The sequence below is a fragment of the Myotis daubentonii genome, chromosome 3 (genome assembly GCF_963259705.1).
Source record: "Myotis daubentonii chromosome 3, mMyoDau2.1, whole genome shotgun sequence".
NCBI classification, from domain to species: domain Eukaryota; kingdom Metazoa; phylum Chordata; class Mammalia; order Chiroptera; family Vespertilionidae; genus Myotis; species Myotis daubentonii.
Window position 1 is genome coordinate 135963125 of NC_081842.1, and position 24275 is coordinate 135987399.

At 41.5% G+C, this 24275-nt stretch overlaps 1 protein-coding gene across 5 annotated transcripts in view; it reads left to right on the plus strand.

Moving 5' to 3' along the window:
- PHACTR1 (phosphatase and actin regulator 1) overlaps positions 1–24275 on the plus strand; it is a 485326-nt gene that overhangs the window by 238830 nt on the left and 222221 nt on the right. For 2 of the 5 annotated variants that reach the window (XM_059688646.1, XM_059688647.1), the window contains exon 1: positions 1614–2109. The exons of the other annotated variants lie outside the window; for them this stretch is intronic. In XM_059688646.1, the coding sequence (XP_059544629.1) occupies positions 1860–2109 (250 nt within the window). In that variant the 5' untranslated portion in view covers positions 1614–1859. Of the gene's footprint in view, positions 1–1613; positions 2110–24275 lie in introns of those variants that run through there. 5 annotated transcript variants of the gene reach the window in all.

Genomic DNA, 24275 nt, shown 5'->3' on the forward strand with positions numbered 1-24275 from the left:
AGAGACATATGAAAACATGCTCAAAGTCACTAATCATCCAAGAGATGCAAATCAAAACGACAATGAGGTACCATCTCACACCTGTCAGAATGGCTATCATTAACAAATCAACAACGGAAAGTGCTGTTGAGGACATGGAGAAAAAGGAACCCTCATGCACTGCTGGTGGGAATGCAGACTGGTGCAGCCACTGTGGAAGACCGTATGGAGTTTCCTCAAAAAATTAAAAACGGAACTGCCATTTGACCCAGTAATCCCACTTCTAGGAATATATCCCAAAAAATCAGAAACACCAATCAGAAAGGATATATGCACCCCTATGTTCATAGCAGCACAATTTACAATAGCCAAGATTTGGAAACAGCCTGAGTGCCCATGAGCAGATGAGGGGATTAAAAAACTATGGTACATCTACACAATGCAATACTAGGCTGCTGTAAAAAAGAAGGATGGATTTGCAACAGCATGGATGGATCTGGAGAACAGTATGCTAAGTGAAATAAGTCAGTTGGAGAAAGATAAATATCACATGATCTCACTCATTTGTGTAGAATATGATGAACAACATAAACTGATGAACAAAAATAGATCCAGAGACAAGAGAAGCATTGGACAGACTGTCAAACCTCAGAGGGAAGATAAGGGGGGGGGGGCAGTGGGGGAAGGGGGAGGAAAGAGATCAACTAAAGGACCAGTATGCATGCATATAAGCATAACCAATGGACACAGACACTAGGGGGGTGAGGGCATGTGCTGGGTGGTGAGAGTGACAGGGAGATGTCAATGGTGGAAAAAGGAGACATGTAATACTTTAAACAATAAAGAATTAAAGAGAAAAAAAAGATCACTGGGGAGCTTGTTAAAGCTACACATCCCTGGCCCCTAAACTGGCCTGCTAAACCAGAATCTGAGGGCTTGAGGCCCCCAAGTCCCTATTCTTAGAATAAGCACCCAAGGTGATTGTGATATGAGGCTTTTCTAAACGTAGTCTCTAAAGGGTGATGTGGGATTCACAATACCCGAGTCAGGATTATTGTTCAGACACTGTGTGATTTCTTTTTAAAGTGCAGAGCAAAGAAGCTCTCTAACTTGCGGCTATTATTACGGAGCCATTGGTGCCGCTGCCTCGCTAAGGCTGTGCACTGTGCTAAAACAGCTGGGGCATCTTCAGCCAGACTAGCCGGGATCCCAGAGTTGCAAGTTGTTTCTGAGTTTTGCTCAAGTTTCTTCTGGTCCTTTTTACTCAAAGTGTTAATGACACGGGTGCGAGGCCCCCTTCAGGTTGGGGGATGTCTGTTGAGGGTGAAAGCATCAATTATATTGTAACAGGTTGCGGGCTCCAGGACTGGGGGATGGACCCACCAGAGAAGGGTCATTTGTTCTGGCCCAAGAGAGACGCTTGCACTCCAGGGCTCCCAGCGCAGCTGCCTTCTCTGTGTGGCACCTCCAGCTTTCCTTTGGCTCCGTGAGGCTGTGAGAAAAAGGGGAGGGGGAGGCTGGCGTCTGCCCGGGAGCTCCAGAGAGAGTGAAGGTAGCTGCTAAACCAGTGGGCTCCAATCGCTGGAGCTGAGGTTTACTGAGGGGTGGGGTTGCCAGGGGAGGATGTGCGCACGAGGCGCAGGTAGGACCGAGGAGTACCTTCCAGAAACCCTCCTCCAGCCCTGGGGCACGGATTGGCTCCGGCAGCGAGGTCAGGGAGGACAAGACCCTTTCCGCGCCTTCCCCTGACCCGACCCGCCGTGGTCGCTGTAGACACGCAGGTGCAGGGCGGGGCGGGGGCATGCTGGCCTGGCAGCGGGGTGCGAGTGGCAGCGCGCGGGGGCCGGAGCAGCGCCGGGCCCGGGGCGTCCGGGGGCCGGATGGCGGAGCCCACGCGCCTTGCGGAGCCCGGGAGGTTTGCGCTCCGCTCGCCGCGCTGCAGGGAGGGCGCGGTGCCAGTCGCGAGCGCCCAGAGACCCAAAAAGAAAGCTTTTTATTTGCTGAGGATGAAGCCCCTGAAGGAGCCCGCCCCCAACAACAACAACGTGTCCTTTGTGATCCATTGTCAACTAGGCAAGGAGATCAAACACATTTGCAGCAACTGCAGTCGCGGGGAAGACACGCGGGACGGTGAGTGCCTGGGCCCGTCGGGGCGGCGGCGAGCGCGGGAGGCGGGGAGGTGGCTCCGCTGGTCCCCAGTTCGCGGGTGCCACCAGCTCTGCTGCCTGGAGAACTGTGGGGACTTCAGCCCGCTACCCAGGCGTGACACCCGCCCGCGGGGCACTTTGCAGAGTGATGACAGGAGCCAAACCCGGACTGCATCCCCCCAAAGGAGGCGTTTGAAATAGGGGTTTGAAAAGGGGTAAATCTGGGCTTTTCTCTTGGGAAGGTGGGGTTTTAGGTTATTTGTTAAGGGCAACATTATCAGCTTGGAGAAGACGACCGCACCTGCTGTCTTAGCTTTCTGGGCTTCTTAGCTGTTCTCACATCCTTGCGCCAGGGTAGGATATAGCCTTTGCTACCGATGGGCGGTGTTACGGGTGTCCGTTCACTTTGGAGAGGTGGTTTGGCCTTGGCTACAGCACCCAGCGTCCTGGGGACTTGTGGAGTTGTTGGATGGTGTCTGTTTGGAGCAAAACATGGCCGTGATTTTTGGATTTGGCCCCTCTTGGAATGGTGCCTAATGTTCGAAATGTGGGAGTGGGGGAGGGGCATGCAGCGGCTTCTTCCGAGCGGGCGTGAGCGGGCGTGTGCGAGCCAAAGAGCTCCCCCAAATACCGTCTGAAGCGGGGCAGCGGAAGGGTGCCCGGCTGCCAGCAACCCAGGCAGAAGGAGCCAAGAAAGAGGAACAGCTCCGCGCCCAGCAGGCAGAAGCCGCTGCAGCTGTGGGCGCGCCCATGTGGCAGCGCATTTCGCAGGAGCCTCCAGGCGGTTCCGAAGCAGCTCACGGAGCAGACTCGGACGAGCCACGTAAGGTCTCGGAAAAGTTTTAGGCAGCAGATTTTGCAGGGAAAGAATGAGCTACCGGCCAGCCTGAAGCTCAGTGCCTCGCTTGACACTCGCACCTGCTTGGGCAGACAGAATTTCCTATTACCCAGCGGGTCCTCTTGCTCCCTTTGGAAGAACAAATAATACTTAGGATCCCTCGTGTTCATTGTTGGCCTCTGAAGTGCAGAGTAATGAAGCGACCGTGGCTTGGCTAATAATCTTTTCAAAATAGCATCCTGCTAGTGTAATTATACTTTTCTTTGATTAAACTGCCGGAGAGGCTGTGCAGCATGGCACTAGGCATCCAAGAGGAACACTGGGGCCCTGCTGGAGGAAGGCAGGCGTGCACAAAACACACTAATGCTGCTGCTGTTGGTTTAGGGGACGGTATGTTGAGAAGCGCACACTTACTGCGTTTGGTCCTTTGGTTATGATATAAGCTAATGACACCTATGGAATATAAATGGGTGAACGAGATGATCCAAAGCCAGACTTTTACCATATACTGTAATGTAATACAGCATGAGATGCAGGCTGGAATATTTATTAAATGAATCCCTCTGCTTTCTGAATTGCTTCTCAAATGGGCTGCTTTCACAACCTTGGGATTTTATTTAAGTTAGAGTTTCTAAATGTGGCTACCACAAGGAAGGGTCTATGTCTACACTCAAGGATGTGTGTTGACAGGTGTAATTACGAACGTGACCAGTGGTGAACATTGTGGTATACACTGCTGATGGAGACAGGCATGTTCCAGCCTACAGTACACATTCCTGCTTGCGTCCTCTCTACAGTCTCAGACACTCCAGAATGTACCTATGGATGTTCACATATAATCTGATATGACTCAACTATTTAATTTCAAAGGATTCTTAGGTGAGAGACCTCAGGCTATAGTGACTAATGTTTTGCCTAATTCCACCCTGCCTTCCTAATGGGTGGTATGCTCATTTAGTCCCTGAAATAGAATGAGGTCAGGAGTTTAACCCTTCTGCTTTTACTACCAGAGCCCAAAGCAGCACTGCCCCCTATAAAAGGAAAGGGAGTTCAAATAAATGTCATTTTCTGCAAGGATTGACCGTTCATGATTTTTTGTCATGAGTGGATGTTCTGTTAGATAAGTTCTCTAGAAGCTATTTTCTATTCTTTTTTTTAGATATCTTTATCCCAAGCTCCTATTAGCAACAGTTTTTTATGCAACATCATAAAAACTCATTCATTATGTTTATGTAACAATAATAAGTAACAGTTGCTTTTCATTTTTATTTCATTTATTGCACAGATCAATCCTATGAGCGAGGCAATCTTTTAATTTCCATTTCACAGAGAAGTAAACTGAGGCTCAGAGAGACTTCATTCATAAGTTATATGTGTGGTAAATGAGAAGGCGGGCTGTAAATTCGCATTTGTCTGGCTTCAACACCATGCTCTTTTACAGTGCACAACAAATTGTGGCCATTTCTCTTTAAGTTATAAGAATGTTTTAAAATCTTTTCTTTGGGTCTCAACTCCATCACCCCACTTCCTTCCCCCGTATTTTATTATTCCTTCAAAAATCAACCAAACATACACTGTAGACGCTCTTTTCAATCTGAGTCATCTGTTCTGTATGTCAGGAGAGCCCGCTATCTTAAAAGGAATGAGTGGTGAAGAGTACAATAATGCAAACGGGTTTGGTGGGGCCCCATAGGAGAGCATGTTTCTTGTGGCGGGCGTACCTACATTGTGTCCAGCACCATCGTACGTTTGGCTCCTCATTTAGCACCAAAGAGGCCATTGAGTGGCAACCAGTGAAAATGCTCGTCCAGCAGCAAAGACCTCACTTGAACTTTTACATAGCTAAAATTTTACAGAGTTCCTTTTATTCTTAATTTCTTTGTATATAAAAATGGCCATTATTTTGAACATACTTAAAACATAGTTTACTAACTTTCAGTTTAAAGACAATCTAGAATTTAAAGTATTTGGCTGATATGGAATAAACATTAAAAGAAAAAAATATTCCCGGATGGTTGAGCAGATATAAAAGGTGAAATTACATTTTTGCAATTGCTGTTTTACTTAGAAGTATTTTTTCAAAGTTCCTCATATCCACTAAATAATATTAAAGATGCTTTGCTGACCTTATTTTAAGTATTTTTTTAAACTGTATGATATAGTTTACAATTAATGACCAAAGATAGTTTGCATTTACTTTAGCTTTACGCATTTGTTTTAATATTGAAGCCACTTTCAGATGAGAAAGCAAGCTTATGTAGCACTGCAACACTAAAGGCTACAGAGCAAGCACATGGTAGAACAAAGATCCACACCCTTGTTTGCCTGTCTTTCAAAGTGAGGTGCTTTCCACCATGCTATCCAGTTGTATTTTTTAAGTGACATCTACACTGAATGTAGAAAATCAGGTACTGTGATGTGTATGTGTTCTATACATGTGTAGGTTTGATAAGCCAGGTTTGTTAGATACAGAGTTAGAATGAATTGCAGAATTTCCTAGTACATTTAATTATTTTTATCTGCTTTACCTAAAAATAAAGAGCTAGCATTAGTAGGAGTAGAGGGAGAGAAATTTTTAACTAAGTATATTAGAAGTTATGTACATTGTCAAGCCAAAAGTAGCTAAATCATCACTAAACATGCTGGAAGTCAAGAGAGAATATGATTTAATTTACAAATAGTTAAAGATCAAATTTAGGGAGAAATCTGTTCTACAAAGCCAGGTAGCATATGCTAGTATAATAAAAGGCTAATATGCCAATTAACCGGTGGAACAACCAGTTGCATGACGCACACTGACCACCAAGGGGTAGACGCTCAAAGCAGGAGCTGCCCCATGGTGGTCAGTGAGCTCTCACAGGGGGAGCGCCACTCAGCCAGAAACCAGGCTCACAGCTGGCGAGCACAACAGCAGTGGCAGGACCCTTTCCTGCCTCCACTGCAGCACTAAGGATGTCCGACTGCCGGCTTAGGCCCACTCCCTATGGGAGCCATCAGTTGGACATTCCCTGAGGGCTCCCAGACTGCAAGAGGGCACAGGCCAGGCTGAGGGTCGCCCCCCCCCCCTGAGTGCATGAATTTCGTGCACCTATCCTCTAATTTCTGTATATAATTTCATACACATTTCCTATTCTCATTTGAAATTCTTTTGAGCTTATTAATAGTGAGAAATTATCATAGGAATTATAACATCATTAATAATTATATTTTAAGATGTAATTTAAAATAAGTAAAACATTTTTAAGAGTTTTAAAACAGTTTTTAGAAATATTTTGAAGCCTGTTTTATAGCAGTATACTTAAAAAGTAGTAATTAATCATAAATAAATTCAGAAACAAGACATATTTATTGCGGCTACTACTCAGTGCTTTTTTAAAAAATTTAAATATATTTTTATTGATTTCAAAGAAGAAGGGAGAAGGAGAGAGAGATAGAAACATCAATGATGAGAGTAATTGATTGTCTGCCTCATGCATGCCCCTTACTGGGGATTGAGCCTGCAACCCAGGCATATGTCCTGACTGAGAATAGAACAGGGACCTTCTGGTTCATAGGTCAATGCTCAGATGCTCAACCATTGAACCACGCAGGCTGGGCCTCAGTGCTGTTTTACATGTAATTTATCAATATTTCAGGGTTGTCTTCATTTCACTAAATATGATTTCTAGCTTTAAATATTTGTATACAAATGTATTAATTTATTGATCCACTAGCTGCTTTTCAAAATTTTGTTTTAGGGATATAACTATTTAACAAGTTTTCTAATGTATTCCAATACGAATTTTTGGAATGACCATGTATCATAATACTTCTCTGTTACTCTAACTGTAGGGTTTGTCAACAAGACAGCCTTTTAGAAGAGAATGCCTTATGAGTTTTTGTGGGTGAGACCCCTCATTTTGCAGATGAGACAACTGAGGTGCATAAAGATTAGGTGAGCAATCCAAATTCCAACCACCATGAGTGTCAGAGCTGCTCACAGAACCTGTCCTCCATGGAGGCTCAGAGCTGGATCCTGGAATCTCGCTGCCTATTTTCAAATAATGGCTCATCCACTTGCTAGCTGGGTGACTTTAGGATACCACAGCATTATTTACTGCATGGAGTTGTGAGGATTAAATGAGGTAATTGGTACAAAGCACTTAGCCTGGCAAAAGAAAGTGCTAGAGAAATATTAGCTGTGATTACTATCATTTGTATTGTTACCGCCAAGTCCAATTTTGTGTCGAGTGTTTTCCTCCTGCTATTATTCTGCACTGCTTGGCCTCTTCGGTAATTAAACTTCCTTGGATTGGGTCCAGGTGAAAGCACATAATTCCACTATGTATTTAACAGGTAAACATTTATTTCTAATAAGGCAAGTGAAGTAGAAGTGAGACTGGGGAAGAGCCTCTTCAACATTGCTCATGTCAAACTATTTTTTTGAAGTTTTAGCAATCATGGCCAGGATGTTCTAGGTAAAAAGTACTCATATATATCTATATTTACAATGACTAAGCATTTTTTGTCAGTTGAGTAAAAATGAAAAAAAAAATAGGCAAGGTAAGATCCTTGCAAGGAAGAGGAAAGATTAATAGCTGAAGGAAGTAGTTACTGGAGAATTTTGTCTGCATTGGTCCGAGGGATATGACTCAGAATCGGAGTGACAGGTATGGAGGACTTGGCCTGAGGCAAAGGACACAGGCAGGGAACTGCTTTCTTAAAATCAGGAAAGCCTGGGCAAAGCTCTATCTTGGGCAGAGTATGGAACCCTGAAAAGAAAGACCCTTGCTCAGATAGTAGGGAAGAGAAGTGAAGAAGGGGGGTAAAGAAGGCATGTACAGGGCTGGGAGAGTCTAATGAAGTTGTGCTCTTACAGTTTTATTAAAGGATTGTATACTCAAACAGCTAGCTGTTGATTCTCTTACATTAGTTTGTAAAATTAGCAGCTTATGTATGCAGAGCCCTCTCAGCTTCAGGGAAAATAGCAAAAAGTACAACAACCAGTTATTGCCTTTGAAGAGTTTAGATTTTAGTGAGAGTAGCAAGAAAGTGAACTGCTACATTATTGGAGGAAGCCATCATGGTATAAGTTAGACAGGAGGGCTTCACAGAGGAGGTGATATTTGGACTGCAACCTAATAGAGGAGTTTTCTCAGATAACAAGGGAAAGGCATTTCAGTAAGGAAAAAACTGTACATAGACCATTTAAACTGTAAAAGAGCATGTGTTGGGGAGAAAGTAGGTAAATTCAGCAGGTGGAATGTGGGGGGAAATGACATGAATTAGTCTGGAAACATACGTTGGAGCAATTTATCATTTTCCCCAGCAATATATTTGTGAAACATTTTTTATGTGCCATGTTAAACATTGGAAATATAAATATCACTAAGACAGTGTGGTCTTTGCTCTCAAAGACCTTATACTGTAGTACAGGGAGGTAGACAGGTAGACAAAATATATGCACAGAATTTTTAAGTGTTTGAGAAAGGAAAGTGTTCTTTTAGAGACAGAAAGTAGAGAGAGTGGTTGGTCCCACTTTGGGCAAGAGAGAGGTCAGAAAATTCCTGATACAATTTATGAAAGAATTCAGGTTTCATCCAGTGAGCACCGACGGTGGCCCAGGGGTTTTTAAGCAGAGGTGGAGAGATCACATTACCTTAATAAAACCAACAACTATTATTATGGAAAAGTTTACACATATACAACAGTAGACAGAATACGGTAATGAACCCCATGGACTCATCACCCACATTCTCCCCACTCCTGTATTAGGATGAAGTAAATTTGAGTGGGATTTTATGATGGCATTGCTGGCAGTGCTAGGCAGGGACCAGACAAGAGAAAGAGTCCGGAAGCCATGAGCACTTATAGCTCAAGAAAGCCTGTTTCAAGACCTTGAGCAGTAAGTGTCAAAACAACAACAACAAACACACCAGGATTCTTTTCTTCTGTTACAGACACATAAAGAGGCCCAGTAACACTTTCAAGCACCAGCAATTCAAAGCCAGTTTGCCTTCTTAATTTTGACCTCATATGTAATTTTACTAGTCGTTTTCCCTTCCATTCTTGTATCTTTCTGACACTTGATAGACAACATCTGTAAATATTCACTTACTTTAGGAAAAGAAATGTTTAAAATATTTATAAAATCTGTAGCTTAAAATATATCTGTATGCCTAAAGGAGATTAAAGATTAATAGAAAAAATATATACATAAAATGTTATTGGGAAAGGGAGGGATCAATACTGGCATAGCCCCAAACATTCATTTCTGTAGTTTGCAAATTAATATGAACAATAAGAACATTTTAACTTCAGGAGGCATTTAGAGTTTAAAAGTGTCTGAAAGGAGGGGGCAATGTGAGCCAGTTAGGAATCACCTTCAAAGGCTTCAAGGTCAGTGCCAAGTAGGCAGTTGTAATGAAGGCAGTGAGATGAGGGGGAGCCAGATGAAGGCCAGAAGGCAAGGGGTAGGAGAAGGGATGCAATTCCCTTCAGCCCAAAGGTTGATAAGGGGGAGTAGGAAAGACCAAAGAGGCCAAAGTTGCAAAGCTCTGGGTCAGAGAACCAGGAGCTAAACAAGAATCCAGGTGTTGGGCTGGGAAAGAAGAAATAAATAGTAGAGATTTTCTGCCTGGGGAACATTCAGCCAGAACATTAGCAGCGAACCACATGAAAGGAATAATGTGCTGGTTGTTCTTACAGTTGTACTCTTTCTATGCCCAAGGCCAGAAGAAAGGTAGAACATGGTCTTTCGTTTACTCACATAACAAGAATTGATGCCTATAGTGAATTCAATGTGCAGAGAGATAAAGGATGAGTTCCTGCCCTTAGAGAAACTTGCAATCTAGTGAGGACATTGCTATACAGTATTCTCCCCTTATCCATGGTCTCAATTACCCCGTCAACCACAGTCTGAAAATATTAAATGGAAAATTCCGGAAACAAACAATTTAATAAGTTTTAAATTGTGTGCCATCCTGAGTACATGATGAAATCTTGTGTCCTCCTGCCCTATCCCACCCAAGAAGCAAATCATCCCTTTGTCTATTGTCTTTGTACTGTATAGGCTATCTGCCTGTTAGCTGTCTCCATCAGATAGGTTATCAGAGCGAGGGAGGGAAGGTGAGATGGCGGGAAAAAGAGAGAAACCACATTCACATAACTTTTATTACAGTATAATGTTATAATTATTCTATTTTATGTTAGTTATTATCCTTAATCTCTTGCTGTGCCTAATTTATAAATTAAACTTCATCATAGGTTATGTATGTATAGGAAAAAACAGTATATAGAGTTCAGTGCAATCTGCTGTTTCAGGCATCCACTGGGGGTCTTGGGCCATATTTCCTGTGTATAGAAGAGGTAGGTTCAGGATGCTGTGGACTCACAGGTTGGAACTCCATCTCCTTGAGAGAGAAGACCAGGAGGTCATGTGGGAGGAGATGGCAATTGAGCTAAATTGTGATGGGAGAATAGGATTGTGCTGGCAAAGATGCCTGAGGTAGTCACTTGGGCAAGATGAAGAGCATGTGCAGAGAAAGGTGCAGAGGCCAGAGGAGGGTAGGGTCTTTCTTGTCTCTCCTCTTCACTGCTGCGTTTTCAGTTCCTGGAACAGTGCATAGCTATTAGACATTTTAAAACGTGTTCAACATATGAATATACATGTTAACTTATTAATTATTAAACTATTTCATTAAGATGTATCCATTTATTAAAGTGACTACAGGAGAGTGATTTGATATGACTGGATAGAGCATATAAGATGGGGAATAATAAAAGGGAGTCCAAAGAATAGGTAGAGGTCAACCATGAACGGCTTTTGATACCATGCTGAGGAGTGGGGTCTTGCTCTATGATGGAATACAAGATTCTCTGGAGGATTTTTTTAAGTAGCTTTAAAATTGTTTTCTATTTATTGTTTTTGTTTTTAATTTCAGTTTTGTTGAGGCATAAATGACAAAAATATTAAGATTTTTAAAATGTACATCATGGTGATTTGATCTATGTATATATAGTGAAGGGATTCCCCCCCCACCTAGTTGATTAATGCATCCCTCACCTCTTATCTTTATTTGTATGTATGTATGTATGTATGTATGTATGTATGTATTGGTGAGGACATTTAAGTTCCATTCTCTTTGCAGGTTTCAGTTATATAACACAGTGTTATCAACTGTAGTCACCATGTTTACATTAGACCTTATTCATTTGATAGCTGAGCATTCGTACCCTTTTTACCAAACTCTCCCTATTTTCCCTGCCCCCTCACCCCTCATCCCCCAACCCCTGGAAACCACTTTCCTACTCTCTGTTTCTGTTTGACTTTTTTTTTTACATTCTACATATAAGTGCTAACATGCAGTATTTGTTTTCCTTTGTCTGGCTAATTTCACTTAGTATAATACCCTCAAGTTTCATCCATGTTGTAGCAAATAGCAGGATTTCTTTCCTTCTTGTGAATGGACCACATCTTCTTGTGTGTACATGCACCACATCTTCTTTATCCATTGATCCAGGGGTGGACGCTTAGATTGTGTCTGTGTCTTGGCTATTGTGAATAATGCTGCAGTGAACAAAGGAGTGCAGATATCTCTTCAGTATCCTGTTTTCATTTCCTTTGGACATATACTAAAAAGGGTGAGGATTGTTGCATCATATGATATTTCTATTTTTAATTTTCTGAAGAATCTCTCTGTCATTTTCCATAGTGGCTGCACCAGTTTACATTACAGTGCACAAGGGTTCCCTTTTTCCCACATCTTAACAACACTGGTTATTTCTTGTCTTTTCTTGTCTTCTTGATCTATAGTCAATCTAACAGGTGTGAGATGATGATATCTCATTGTGGCTTTGATTTTCATTTGCTTGATGATTAGTGATGTTGAGCACCTTTTCATGTTGGCCATTTAGATGTCTTATTTGTAAAAATATCTATTTAATTCCTCCGTCCATTTTTTAATGATGGTTTGTTTTTTACTATTGAGTTGTGTGAGTTCTTTATATATTTTAGATATTAACCCCTTATCATGTATATGATTTGCGAACATTTTCTTCCATTTGGAATGTTGCCTTTTCATTTTGTTGATGAATTTCTTTGGGGTGCAGAAGCTTTTTAGTTTATGTAGTTCCATTTGTTTATTTTTGTTTTTGTTGCCAAATAAAAAAATACCATTGCTAAGACTTATGTCAAGGAGCTTAACCCCTATGTTTTCTTATAGGAGTTTTAGGACTTAACATTCAACTCTTTAATCCATTTCGAGTTGATTTTTGTGTGTTGTAAGTAGGAATCTAGTTTCATTCTCTTGCATGTGGCTGTCCAGTTTTCCTAACATCATTTATTGAAATGACTGTCCTTTCCCCATTGTTCATTCTTAGCGCCTTTGTCGCAAATTAATTGACCATATATGCAGGCGGTTATTTCTGGGCTGTCTATTCTGTTCCATTGGTCTGTGGGTCTGTGTTTATGCCAGTGTCATATTGTCTTGATTATTGTAGCTTTGTAGTGTAGTTTGAAATCAGGAATTGTGGTGTTCTTCTTTCTCAAGATTACATTGACTACGGTCTTTTGTGGTTTCATACAAATTTCAGGTGTTTTTTTTATATATATATTTTTGTGAAAATGTCACTGGAGTTTAGTTGCTTTGTTGATATATTATTCACATGCCATACAATTCATCCATTTAAAGTGTACTATTCAGTGACCTTTAGTCTATTCAGAGTTGGGCATCCATCACCATAACCAGTGTTAGAACATTTTCATTATTCCAAAAAGTAGCCCTGTTCCCCTTAGCATATTCCCTCCAGTTCTCTGATATCTGCTATCCTTAGGTAACCACTAATCCACTTCTTGTTTTTATAGGCCTCCTTATTCTAGATATTTCTTATACATAGAATCATGCAATACAGGTCCCCTACCTGTCTTCTTTCACTTAGCATAAGGTCTTTAAGGTTCACCCATGTTGTAGCATAAATCAGTACTTCATTTCTTCTTATTGCTGAATCATTGTATGGATATGACACATTTTGGTTATTCATTAATCAGTTGATGGACTTTTGGGTTGCTTCCACTTTTAGGCTATTATGAATAATATTTTGATAGCATTTATGTACAAGTTTTGGTGTGGTTATTTGTTTTCATTTTTCTTGGATATATACCTAGTAGTAGAAATGCTGGACCATATAGTAACATGTTTAACCATTTGAACTGTCAGATCTTTTCAAACTGGTTTCATCACTACATATTCCCACCAGCAATGAATATATGAAGTCCCATTTAGCTATATCCTCTCCAATACTTGTTATTACCTATGTTTTCTATCATAACCACCCTAGAGGATATATTTTTTAAATCTTTATTGTTGAAAGTACCACATATGTCCCCTGTCCATGCTGTCATCTCTGAGCTGTCCTCTAGTTCCTCCTCTCCAGCCATGGTTGGCTGCCTTTGAGATTTGAACCTCCAAGAAACACTAGTTGTTTTGTGAAAGACTAGTAATTAAATGTGAAAATGATACTTTTTGACAATTTGGGCAAAAACCACTACCCTAAGCAAACTGTCAATTTATTCAAAAGTGGAAGATGAAATGACTGGCAGAGAGTGTATTTGGTTAGAATGAGGAAGCCTTAGGGACCACCGATTCCCTCTACTCACTCTTGGGTCACCTCTATCCTGTGTTTCTCCCACTGCTAAAATGAGTTTACTTCTCTTCCCTGAAGATGTTACTGAGGCGCCTAAACCCATCTAGATTGGGGAGTGGTAAGCTGCAGACCAAGAACCTTCTGTGGTTTTTGCAGGTTGAGAATTTATTCAATCCCCAATGGTTGACTAAAATCAAAAGAAGAGTACAATTTCACGACAGAAGATACTTGTATGAATTCACATGCCAAGGTCCATATCCAAGGTCTGGTGGAGCACAGTCATTCCGTATTGTCTGTGGTGGCTTTGCACAGCCACTTGCAGAGCTGAGTGACAACCGAGGCCCTCAAAGCCTGAAATATTTATGTGAAAATTTATAAAATCCTCTCTGGTCTTTATTTTTAAAAAAAGTTTTCTGAGCCTGCATTATCACAGGGTTCCTATCATGAGATGTTACCCCCTAACTGCCTTAGCACCATGTCTGAGCTTAGACTTGAAAGGGACCCACGCATGTCTGTGATACTCACCTGAATTGCAGTTTCGGTCTTTTTAAGAGGCTACTTGATGTCCCAGTGACTCAGAGGGACAGATTTTAAAAGAAAATCAGCTTAAAAGAAACAACTGCTTCGAACCAGGTTTGTTAAGCATCTTTGCTGCCCCACCCCCGACCCTGACCTTCCAGTGGGCTTCCGGCTGGCGCATCTGACAGACGGCCTGGATTTCTAATCCCCGCCTAAGACCTCACCATCTTGGCTGTTATTGTGAACTTCAGAGCAATCACTCTGCTATTTTGGCACATGGAGATTTGTCTCCACAGTAATTATTTTGCAACCCACAAAAGTAATTATAAAATCCAATAATTATCTTCTAAACAAGCCGTAACCCCAGCGGTGGCTGTTGGTGGAGGGAGTTCTTCTGTTATTTCAAGTCCAAGAACAATCTCCTCCAAACAGTAGCACTGCTCCAAGTTCATGAGCAGAAAGATAGAGGAGTAAGCAAGAAAAGGGGAAAGCAAAGCCAGGTGCAATTCTTCTGGTGACAGGAAATAACGTTTAAAAAGGACTAGAAGCCTGCCCCGAGTGCATTACTGGTTGGTTGGAATTCCTGGGAGCTGCCCTGTAGCAAGGCCTCCAGATCCTGAAGGTGTTCTCAGTCAGAGTTGGCACCAGCGTTTCCTGGCACAGAGGGAGGGATGAAATCTGCCACATAGCCAGCCACCATCCGTCTCCGACAGGGAGGCATGTACCAGAATTAGGTTCTTTCTTGAGAGACTTAGAGTCTGTTTATGGGCGAGTGTTTGGCTGACATGTGCAACAGATTCTGTAGATAACTTTTATTTCTACATTTGGAAATTGTCACTTGTCTGGTAAGCCAGACTACTCCGCATGATGAAAGAATGTATAGAGAAGCAGATCTTGGTGACAGGGACCATGGCAGATGTGCTCCGTGTTCCAGAATCACCCTCTCCCATTTTCGGTAACTCCCTGATGTGTGAGTCAGTCCGCCAGCCCACTCAAAAAACCAAGCAGGCCCCAGACAGAAGCTCGTCCTCCCCCAAATGAACACTCAGTGAAGGCTTCCCTTGCCCAACACCCTCATGTTTTCCTGTCCAGAATGAATTTCCTACTGGCCATGACATGAATTATTCATGCACTGTTAATCAGCCTGTGGTCAGAGCACTACTACCCAAAGTAAAACTGGATACAAAAGGAGAGATTTTAATATTTGCAGCTGAGTCCTTTGCAGTGGAAATAGAGATGGTGAGCTCCTGGACTCCGCCCATCCTTGTCCCAGGTCTTTGAGGTTGAATCATGAGTGAAAATGTAGATTTCTTAGGGTAAGACAGTAGAAATAGCTTGGAGTACCTGCTGAGGGTAGCAATCATTAGGCTGCAGGCTTAGGTTAAATTTTCAAGAAGAGGGGAACATATACAAAAGGGAGCATCTACATTCAAGAAATAAAAGTAAAGACAAGAAACATATAACCAAAGGAAGAGTTATTCTTTGGAAGAAGAAAACAATTATCTTAGAAGATCCCCAAGTACCAACCAGATGAAAGGGGGAGTGCTCTGGTTCAGGCCAGGGTGGCAGCCTGCCCCCTCATAGTGCCAGAGGGTCCCAGAGCTTTTCAGAACCACAGTTTAAAAGTTGTTCTCTGCTCTACTCCATTTAGATGACATATAATACATTGTGAAGCGATTATTGTATTTCTAAAATATAAAGATCAGATCATAACAGGTGCTATTACAACCCACATTTTAATTCTTTGAAGATGATGAGACCTCTAATAGAGCAAGCAGCTTGAGACAATAATGTATAGCCAAATACACTATAAGTTATTCATGTGAGTGTTTGAGTGTGGTACACCGAGAATAGAGTTAGTTTGGGGAAATATATATAGACTAAATAATTATATTACACCATGCATAAATGAATAGGGATATAACATTTTTAGATTCAAATTATTTCAATAGGAGTGTTGAAGTTAGTGCCGACATTAATAATCATGTATTAAATAAAGGCAACTGTTTACAATGGAATTGGATCAGGTGTATAGTCCCTTTTACTCCCTTCTTAGCATTTCTGATGGTTCTGAAGTTCACCATGGGGTCTATAAGCAAGTGTTGAGTACCAAACAGGAATGACATTCAGCCTTTAAACCATAAGTATGACATATGGGTCCGTGTGTGTTACTAGCTCACAGTGCATAATTCACCATGAATGAAATGGCACAAATTTACTTTGAAAACATCATAGCCTAAATTACAGCAAGATTTCACTAGGTACTAGGAGGATTTCTACCATGATTTTAGAAAGTAAACAGGCCTCATTTTTATTGCAAATCCTAAGAGTACAATTCCTGGCAGTGTTTACCAGACAGAAGGAATTAGCCTCCAGGGGCAAGTCAGGAAAACAGAGCACCCTCTGGGAATTAGGCACAAATTAGCCTCAGACAGTCGTTCAGGCCTGGCCTCTTTTTTCCTTCTTGGAAAGGGGGTGAAGGATAGGAGGAGGACAGTACTGCTTTTTCCAGAGGGTCCAGAGCCTGTTCAGGAGGCATGTGGAACATTTTCAAACATCGAACACCCAGGGTGGTGTCCTGCTTTTCTATCCATGGTGCTGGCCTGCACATTCCGAAGGGAGGAAGGAGGTGAGTGTCTCCTCGCTCCGTGCTCTGCTCTCTGTCCGTGGAGATGATTGGTGGGAGAATGGCTGTATGCCTTTAGGACAGGGGAAATGATAGTCATTGTATCTCAAGGTGAAAAAGTAGAGGGATCCCCTGCGTTAGGTGAACAGATGGCAGGATCATTGCTGCTACACTGCTTCTGCCTGTGCGTGTCCTCACCCCCATACTCAGCCGAGCCTTTCAGGCTGTTCAGGTCACAGAGCTATGGCGAGCCCTATAGAGCAGTGGTCGGAAAACTGCGGCCCCTTGAGTGTGGCTCTTCCACAAAATACCATGTGCGGGTGCACACATACAGCACAGTTGAAACTTCATGGCCACACTCAAGGGGCCAAAGAGCCGCATGTGGCTCGCGAGCCGTCGTTTGCCGACCACTGCTATAGAGCAATCTGCTGAAGGCTATTCTAGTGGCCAGAGTCCTTGCTGATGGCCATTCCTCCTGCCCAGCAGAGGAAGGCTGCACACTCATAAGCAAGGATGGATGGGCTGAGGTCCTCTAGGAACACCAGATCCTCCTCAGAATTCACAGTTCTCTGCGAGTCAACTATATTCATAGATGTCACAGAGTTATAAAAATGAACACACCTGTCTGTGACTTAGGGATAGAAGATGTTAGAATGGGTTAGGGACTAGTGAGGAAGTGGATGGGAACATTGAGGTACTTTGCACCATAACCTTTGGTCTTAATTGACTCCCTTGCTTTTCTTCCTAATGGATATTCAAGGTATATTCATAAGTCGTTTGGTTCCTCCTCACTCAAAAATTTAAATTAGCCCAATAGCTTGTGGAAAAATATGAGTAATACTTTTTTTGTGGGGTCTAAATATGTTGAAGTCTGTACTGTTATAACCAATGCAAGGATATAAGGTGGGAAGACAGTTTCTTCGTGCCATCTGGAAATGCGGTCTGCCCGAATTCCAGCAGAGACCAGCAGGTGCTGTCTTTCTGCCAGAGACCTCCGAAGTCGAGGGCGGCTGTGTCAGCTTCTCTCTGTTCCGTGTCCCAAAGCAGCTCTGATTACAGTGTGAGGAACTTTAGAGTTCAAGTTCTAAAGTTCAATGTTGAGATTTTTGTCAACTTTAATGAGCTGTTTCCAAAATGGGTTCCACATAGCACTTGCTCCATTGGGTGGAAATAGATGGTATGGGAAACATTTCAAGATCAAACTAATTTGGAAAACTGAGCTACACAAAGGAGACTGTTTCAGCCTCTGGCCCCTTGGTCTGCCCATGTTCACTGTGAAACTTCAAAAACAGAGAGTATGTACTTCTTTATTTATTTTATTTTATTTTATTTTATTTTTAGCACATACTGATTTGGGCGGTGGGGTGGTACAGCGCATCACAAATGACAGACACACTAGAGGAAAATGAATGGGCTGTTTCGGAGACCTCCAATAGTGATCATGGATATTTCCTTCCCACCAGAAGCTGTTAGCACTAAACTTTACATAGTGACTGAGAAGAAATATTTTCACTTTTGCTGAACATTCAGTGATTTTTTTTATTAAAAGAGCCATAACTACAAATTAAACTATAATATTGATTTCCCCCGTGGTTCAGCCAATTCAGGAATCAGGGACTTCCTCCTTTTCCCTGGTCAGGTTGAGCAATAGAACGGATAGCAGAGCTGGGCTTCCGGAGGCCTTGTGATCCCAGTGTGGGGCATGTTAGGTCAGGTTTCTCAACTTCAGGACTGTTTTGTTTTGGACTGATTATTCTTTGTTTGTGGGGAGTGGTGTTCTATGCATTTCAGGATATTAGCAGCATCTGTGGCCTCTACCCACTAATAGCATCCACTGTCTTAAAATGTACCTGGGATTTGTTTCAGTCAGAGGTGGCAAGGTGCAGACATAGAGACAATGCCTTTGAAAGAAGAGTTTATCACTTATTGTTTCCTAGGACACTGAGCCTAGAGGAGGAGACGCACACCATGCCACATAGGGCCGGCCACAGGGGGAAGTACCAGGGTCATTCAGAGGCAGAAGGACAGAGGGGAGAGCATTTGCAGGGGAGGAATGGGAGGGTCAGGGTAGGCAAGCTTAGGATTGAACAGTTGGAATGATTTAAACTGGCATAGGGCTACAGGGGTGGTCTTTAGTTGTCAGGTACCTGGCCCTGGGATGATTTAGGACAGAGGAAATATTAGCTTGGTGTGAGAGAGTTAGACAAAGGAGGCGTTTGGGGTGTAGGCTTTGGATTGGTTGCTTTGCCTATGACAGGCAGCAGGCAAATTGTCCACTGTCTCTGGGAATTAGCTAGCCCTGGAAGGGGCAGCCTCTCAGAGCCTCAGGGAGTCAGAGCATCATAAAACACAGAAAATATAAAACACATGGTTAATATACCCATCTCCCAGTTGTGACAACCAAAAATATATCCAGACATTGCCAGTGACCCGGGGGGGCAGGTGTGTGTGTGTGCACAAAATGACCCCAGGGTAAAAACCACCGATTAAGGGCCAAGGTGGGAAATGCCAACTATGAGTGAGTTCACCAGAGCAGGAGATCGGTGTGGGCTAAAGCCCCAGGAGAAGGCTTTGTGTGAGGATGCTGAATTTGATTGGCAGCAGGAAGAAGGGAAGAAACCCTAAGCGGAAGGATTCACATGGACACGAACAAAAGTGGGGAGGAGTGACGTGTACTGTTTTTCAGATAATAACAATAACAACTCGTATTCACTTACTCTATGCCAGGCTCGGCCAGGGATGGGAATTACGTACTTAATCTTCCCAAGAATCCCATGAGAGAGGTCCTATTTATCTCAGCTTGGCAGAAAAGGACACTGAGCCTCAGAGGGATTAAGCCATGTGCTGGGCCTCACTAGTAGTATGTGTTGCTGTTTTGATTTGAAATCGGGTCTCTTTTAATATGACTGTATTAATATGATTAGAAATAATGTCAGGTAAGATTACAGACAGAAGTGTCTGGACTTAAAGGGCTGTGCTACTCAGAATGATGACATAGTCTTCATCAGGTGAGTAATATGGTAAAAATAGTATCTCGGTTTCTCTTGCAGCATCAGCTATGCACCAGGCACAGGGTATTGGTTGGAGGTGAGCTGGGCTGCTCTGGAGCTGAGCAAGGTCAAGTAATCTGGTGTGATGGTCAGTACTTGGCCAAGGGTGGTGCCAGTAAGATTGGCATAGAAAGGGGTGTCAGAAAGATGTTTCCAGACAACAGGGATACCAGAAATGAAGAAGAAAAGGTTACTCTATTATGTCTGAGACAAAAACCTAGAAGAATGGTGAACCCCTCCCATCCATCCCCAATGGGAAGGACAAAAGTTATTTATATTTAGGCTGCAGGCCAGCTGGGATCTCAGGAGCATAGTGAATTGGGGCTCTCTTAAAGATTTGCGTTTAGTTCATTTCCCTGCCTCATTTTTAATTTTCATCATAGTATATACTCATACTAAATTTATGAAGAGCCAGGCATTGCTCTTTGATGTACATAGATGAACTTGCTTATTACTCGCAAGGACCATTACATATGATCTCCAGGTTGCAAATGAAGAAACCAAGGCTCAGAAAGTTGCTCCAAATCTGGCTGCAGGATCTCACTCCAAAACGCCTGTGGGTTCATGCTCAACTCCCAGGCACCCAGGGCAACCCCGTCGCCTCTCGCTGCTCAGTGCACGTATAGACCCCTTGGTTTTCCCATCTGTGAATTGAAGAGGCTGAGCTTGTAAATCTTTTTAGCTCTACCATTCTATGTCTGAGCAGTTACTTACTGAGCAAATCAGACATAATTCTGTTATCTAACTCAAGATAGTGGAGACCTTTTTCTTAAACCGAGAAATGGATTTTCACATGTCTTTTATTTTTATTTTTTTTTGAGGCCTCGGTTGACTTGGGAGACTCCTTCCCTGGAATCCTAGGCCACTGAGCCTAGGCCCTAGGAAGCCATGTGTGTACCTCAGTTTCCCCTGCTCATCTGTGAACTCCTTGAGGGCAAGATTGTGTTTTATTCATTTTTGTATCCCTGGCACATAATGTGTGCCCAGTAGAAGATCAATAAGTGTTTTTGCATTTAGTTTTTGCTTTTTAATGATTTCAGACTGTGAGGAAATCAGTTTTAATAAGTTTCACTTGCATAACATCACATTATTCAGATAAACTCTTTGCTAAAGAAAAAGATAGCATTAGCCCTAAAGATGGCTATCAAAATAAAAGCAGGGGTCGTACTTAAAGAAGGCGAAGCTACCGCCTAACTGGAGAAGTATGTCAAGGACCTCCAGTGCCTAGCAATGTGGAGCTCAGGGTCAAGCAGACGTAATTACTGTGGAAGAGTTCAGGCAGATGTAAGCAAACTCCTGCTGTAAAGGGTCAGATAGTAAACATTTCAGGTTTTTACCGCATGGTCTCTGTTGTAACTGCTCGATTCTGCTTTTGTAGCACAAAAGCAACAGAGGCATACGTGAAAGAGCATGGCTGTGTTCCAATAGCATTTTATTTACAAGGGAGGAAGCAAATCAGATTTGAACGAAGGGTCATGGTTTGCCAACCCGTGGGGTAGACCCTCAAGAGTGGCAGACAGAGTACAGATCCCAGGTGTGCCTCTGGCTTTCATCAAAGTAAGCCTCCGTTTCTGCATCTGTAACATGGTGACTAGCAACATCTACACCAAGGGCTGCTGGTAGGATTAAATGAAACAATATATCAAAGCATTTGGCAATGAACCTACATATAATAAGCACTCAGTAAGTGGTGCTGTTATTGTAAATAGTATTGATCGTCTCCTGGCTTTTTTTCTTTTTATTGTACTAGATTAATTCACATTGAATTGAGACTTGTGAGTGCTATGGTCAAATGTTTTATTTTCAGTCCCCTTTTTCTTCCTTCAGACTTCTTGAGTTTGAAGAATAATAAGGAAAATGATGCCATAATACCTTATTATCCTACCAAGTAGGATTGTTATAACTATAAAATTCATGTGTAGTAATTCATACAGTGCCTGGAACATAACACTCAATATATTGTAGCTAGTAGAAGAGGAAGAAAAGAAGTTGAAAATGTAAGATTTTCAAATGAAGACTATAAATAAATTCACTAATTACTTAGAAATCTTGTGGAATTTCAATTAAATAGGAATTCTGATGGGGAGATTTTAGCCCTCAGTGTACATAAACAACTTAGTTTTTAACACTTGGCATCAATTAATTGCTTGGTTTTGTTAATCAATGATTTCCTAAAGTGGAATCTATTGCTCATAAACCAGGAACTTTAAAATTAGTCAAGCTATTTGCTTTTTGAAATGAGCTGTTTATATTATAACTGAAACAAGATAAGTCACACATGGGAAACAGCTGTCCGTTGGTAGGGACTAGTCTTCTGAGCATATTGCAAACATTCATGAATGGTCACATGTGAGCTGAGCCAATCATTGTTCAGAACTACCTAGAAGAGGTGAAAGGATTTATCCAATTAGGCCTGGCTTTGTTCAAGTCTTTTGTTCTAAGCCAAGGTATATAGAGCAGGTTTTCTCAACCTTGGCATGATTCCTATTTTGGGCCAGATAATTCTTCATTATGGGAGGTTGTCTTGTGCATTGTAGGATTTAGCAGTATTGTGGTCTCTACCTACTAGATGCCAGTAACAACCCCCCAATTGTGACAACCAAAAGTATCTATAGCTGTTGCTAAATGTCTCTCCTCAGTTGAGAACCACTGGTATAGATTAAACAGTGCTTGGAGACATTATGTTCAATAGATCCAAGCAATTACTTATTCCTATGGAAACATACATGCCAGATCTCTCAAAATGTTCTTAATTTCAGGTAAGCTGACCCATTGATTCAACATGCACGCCTAGACTTAGAAGCCCACATAGGCCGATTTTCTTAAATTTGAATCTATGGTGACCATCCCTATGCAGTTTGTCTTTTTAGGCCTTAAAGTTTGAATGCATTTATTGTACCACCATTCATTTTTAGTCTTTATGCATTTTCCTTAGGCAGATGATTATTGTATTTCATGGTGGTTGGTGACATTAAATGTAATTATATCCTAACAGTGATATAAGTCTTCCATTAGTTTAATTGAAAGAAGTATCTTTTAAGACTTTTGTAAATGAATCAGTATAAATTTTTGGTTTTGTTTTTTCCATATTGGTGCTAAGGTAAAGCTTTTTGGGTGGCTTTCTCATGTAACATGACCAATGATTGCTTTAATTATGTGTCACATTTTATGTGGCTGGAAAATGATGTTCATTTGGAATGCATAAGAGTATTGTTTACCTGTACACCAGGTACATTCTGGCACATTGGCTATACTACCTAAAGCAAGTTCATTTCTCTTTAAGGTTCATTTCATTTGTAAAATAAGGCTGATATTACTCATATTTTAAAAATAAGCATCAAAATTATCAATTTTCTTTTAAACTCAATTTGCCCAAGGAATATTATGGTAGCAAGCAAAATGAAATCAAAGTTTGTACTTCTTTTTTTTAAATATATTTTTATTGATTTCAGAGAGGAATGGAGAGGGAGAAAGAGATAGAAACATCAATGATGAGAGAGAATCATTGATCAGCTGCCTCTGCACACCCCTACTGGGGATTGAGCCTGCAACCCAGGCATGTGCCCTGGATCAGAATTGAACCCAGGACCTTTCAGTCCACAGTCTGATGCTCTATCTCCTGAGTCAGACCGGCTAGGGCAGTTTGTACTTCTTAATAGATCTTACCCCAAGCGCTACATGGGAATGTGGCTGTCTATAATAAGATGATAAATTATAAGGGGATATTGAGAAAAGTGTCAGTATTTAAATTGTGTCATGAAAATTTTTATGTGTAGAAAATGTATATCATTTTTTATATCACTATTCTGAGTCTATGGAATTTATTAGTCTAATGAAATATCAAATTTTCAGCATCTGGTAGAGGAATTCGGGATATAATATTTTACCTAATTCTGTAGAACAATTACACATGGAGGTATTTTTCTGGTATATATAGCTTGTGTATAATTTTGCCAAATTATTCCTAGACTATTCTATATTTACCATTTATTAAAAAGGTACATTTTACACTGGACATCAGTACCTTGAAAAGTAATTATGGCTCATAGTATTGAATATTTCTAAAATGTTGGCTTCCCCAAAACAATTTTTAAAGCTCAACTTATTTATTTTTTTCCTAAATCTGTGTATATATATTACTCTTCCTACAATTTTATAGCATTTAATACAGAAGAGGAACTATATAAACAAACAAGAAAGTATCTATATTAATTTTGAGCTCTCAGTCCTTGTGAGATCATGGCATGGTAGAATAAATAATACTGTTGCTGTGTTTACAACAGTATTTTCTAGATGTTTCCTATTAGTATGTACAGAATATCCATTGTGCTTTGATGTGATATTTAACTCTATAATGAGTTTTTATATTGTCTGAGAACTTGGGTGATAATATAAGTAGATATGTTTGTTATTGTTTTATGTTGCCATTTGGACTTTCATTTTTCTTTAATGTGCTACAGTGTTAATCTTAACTTGCAACTGCGTTTTTAAGG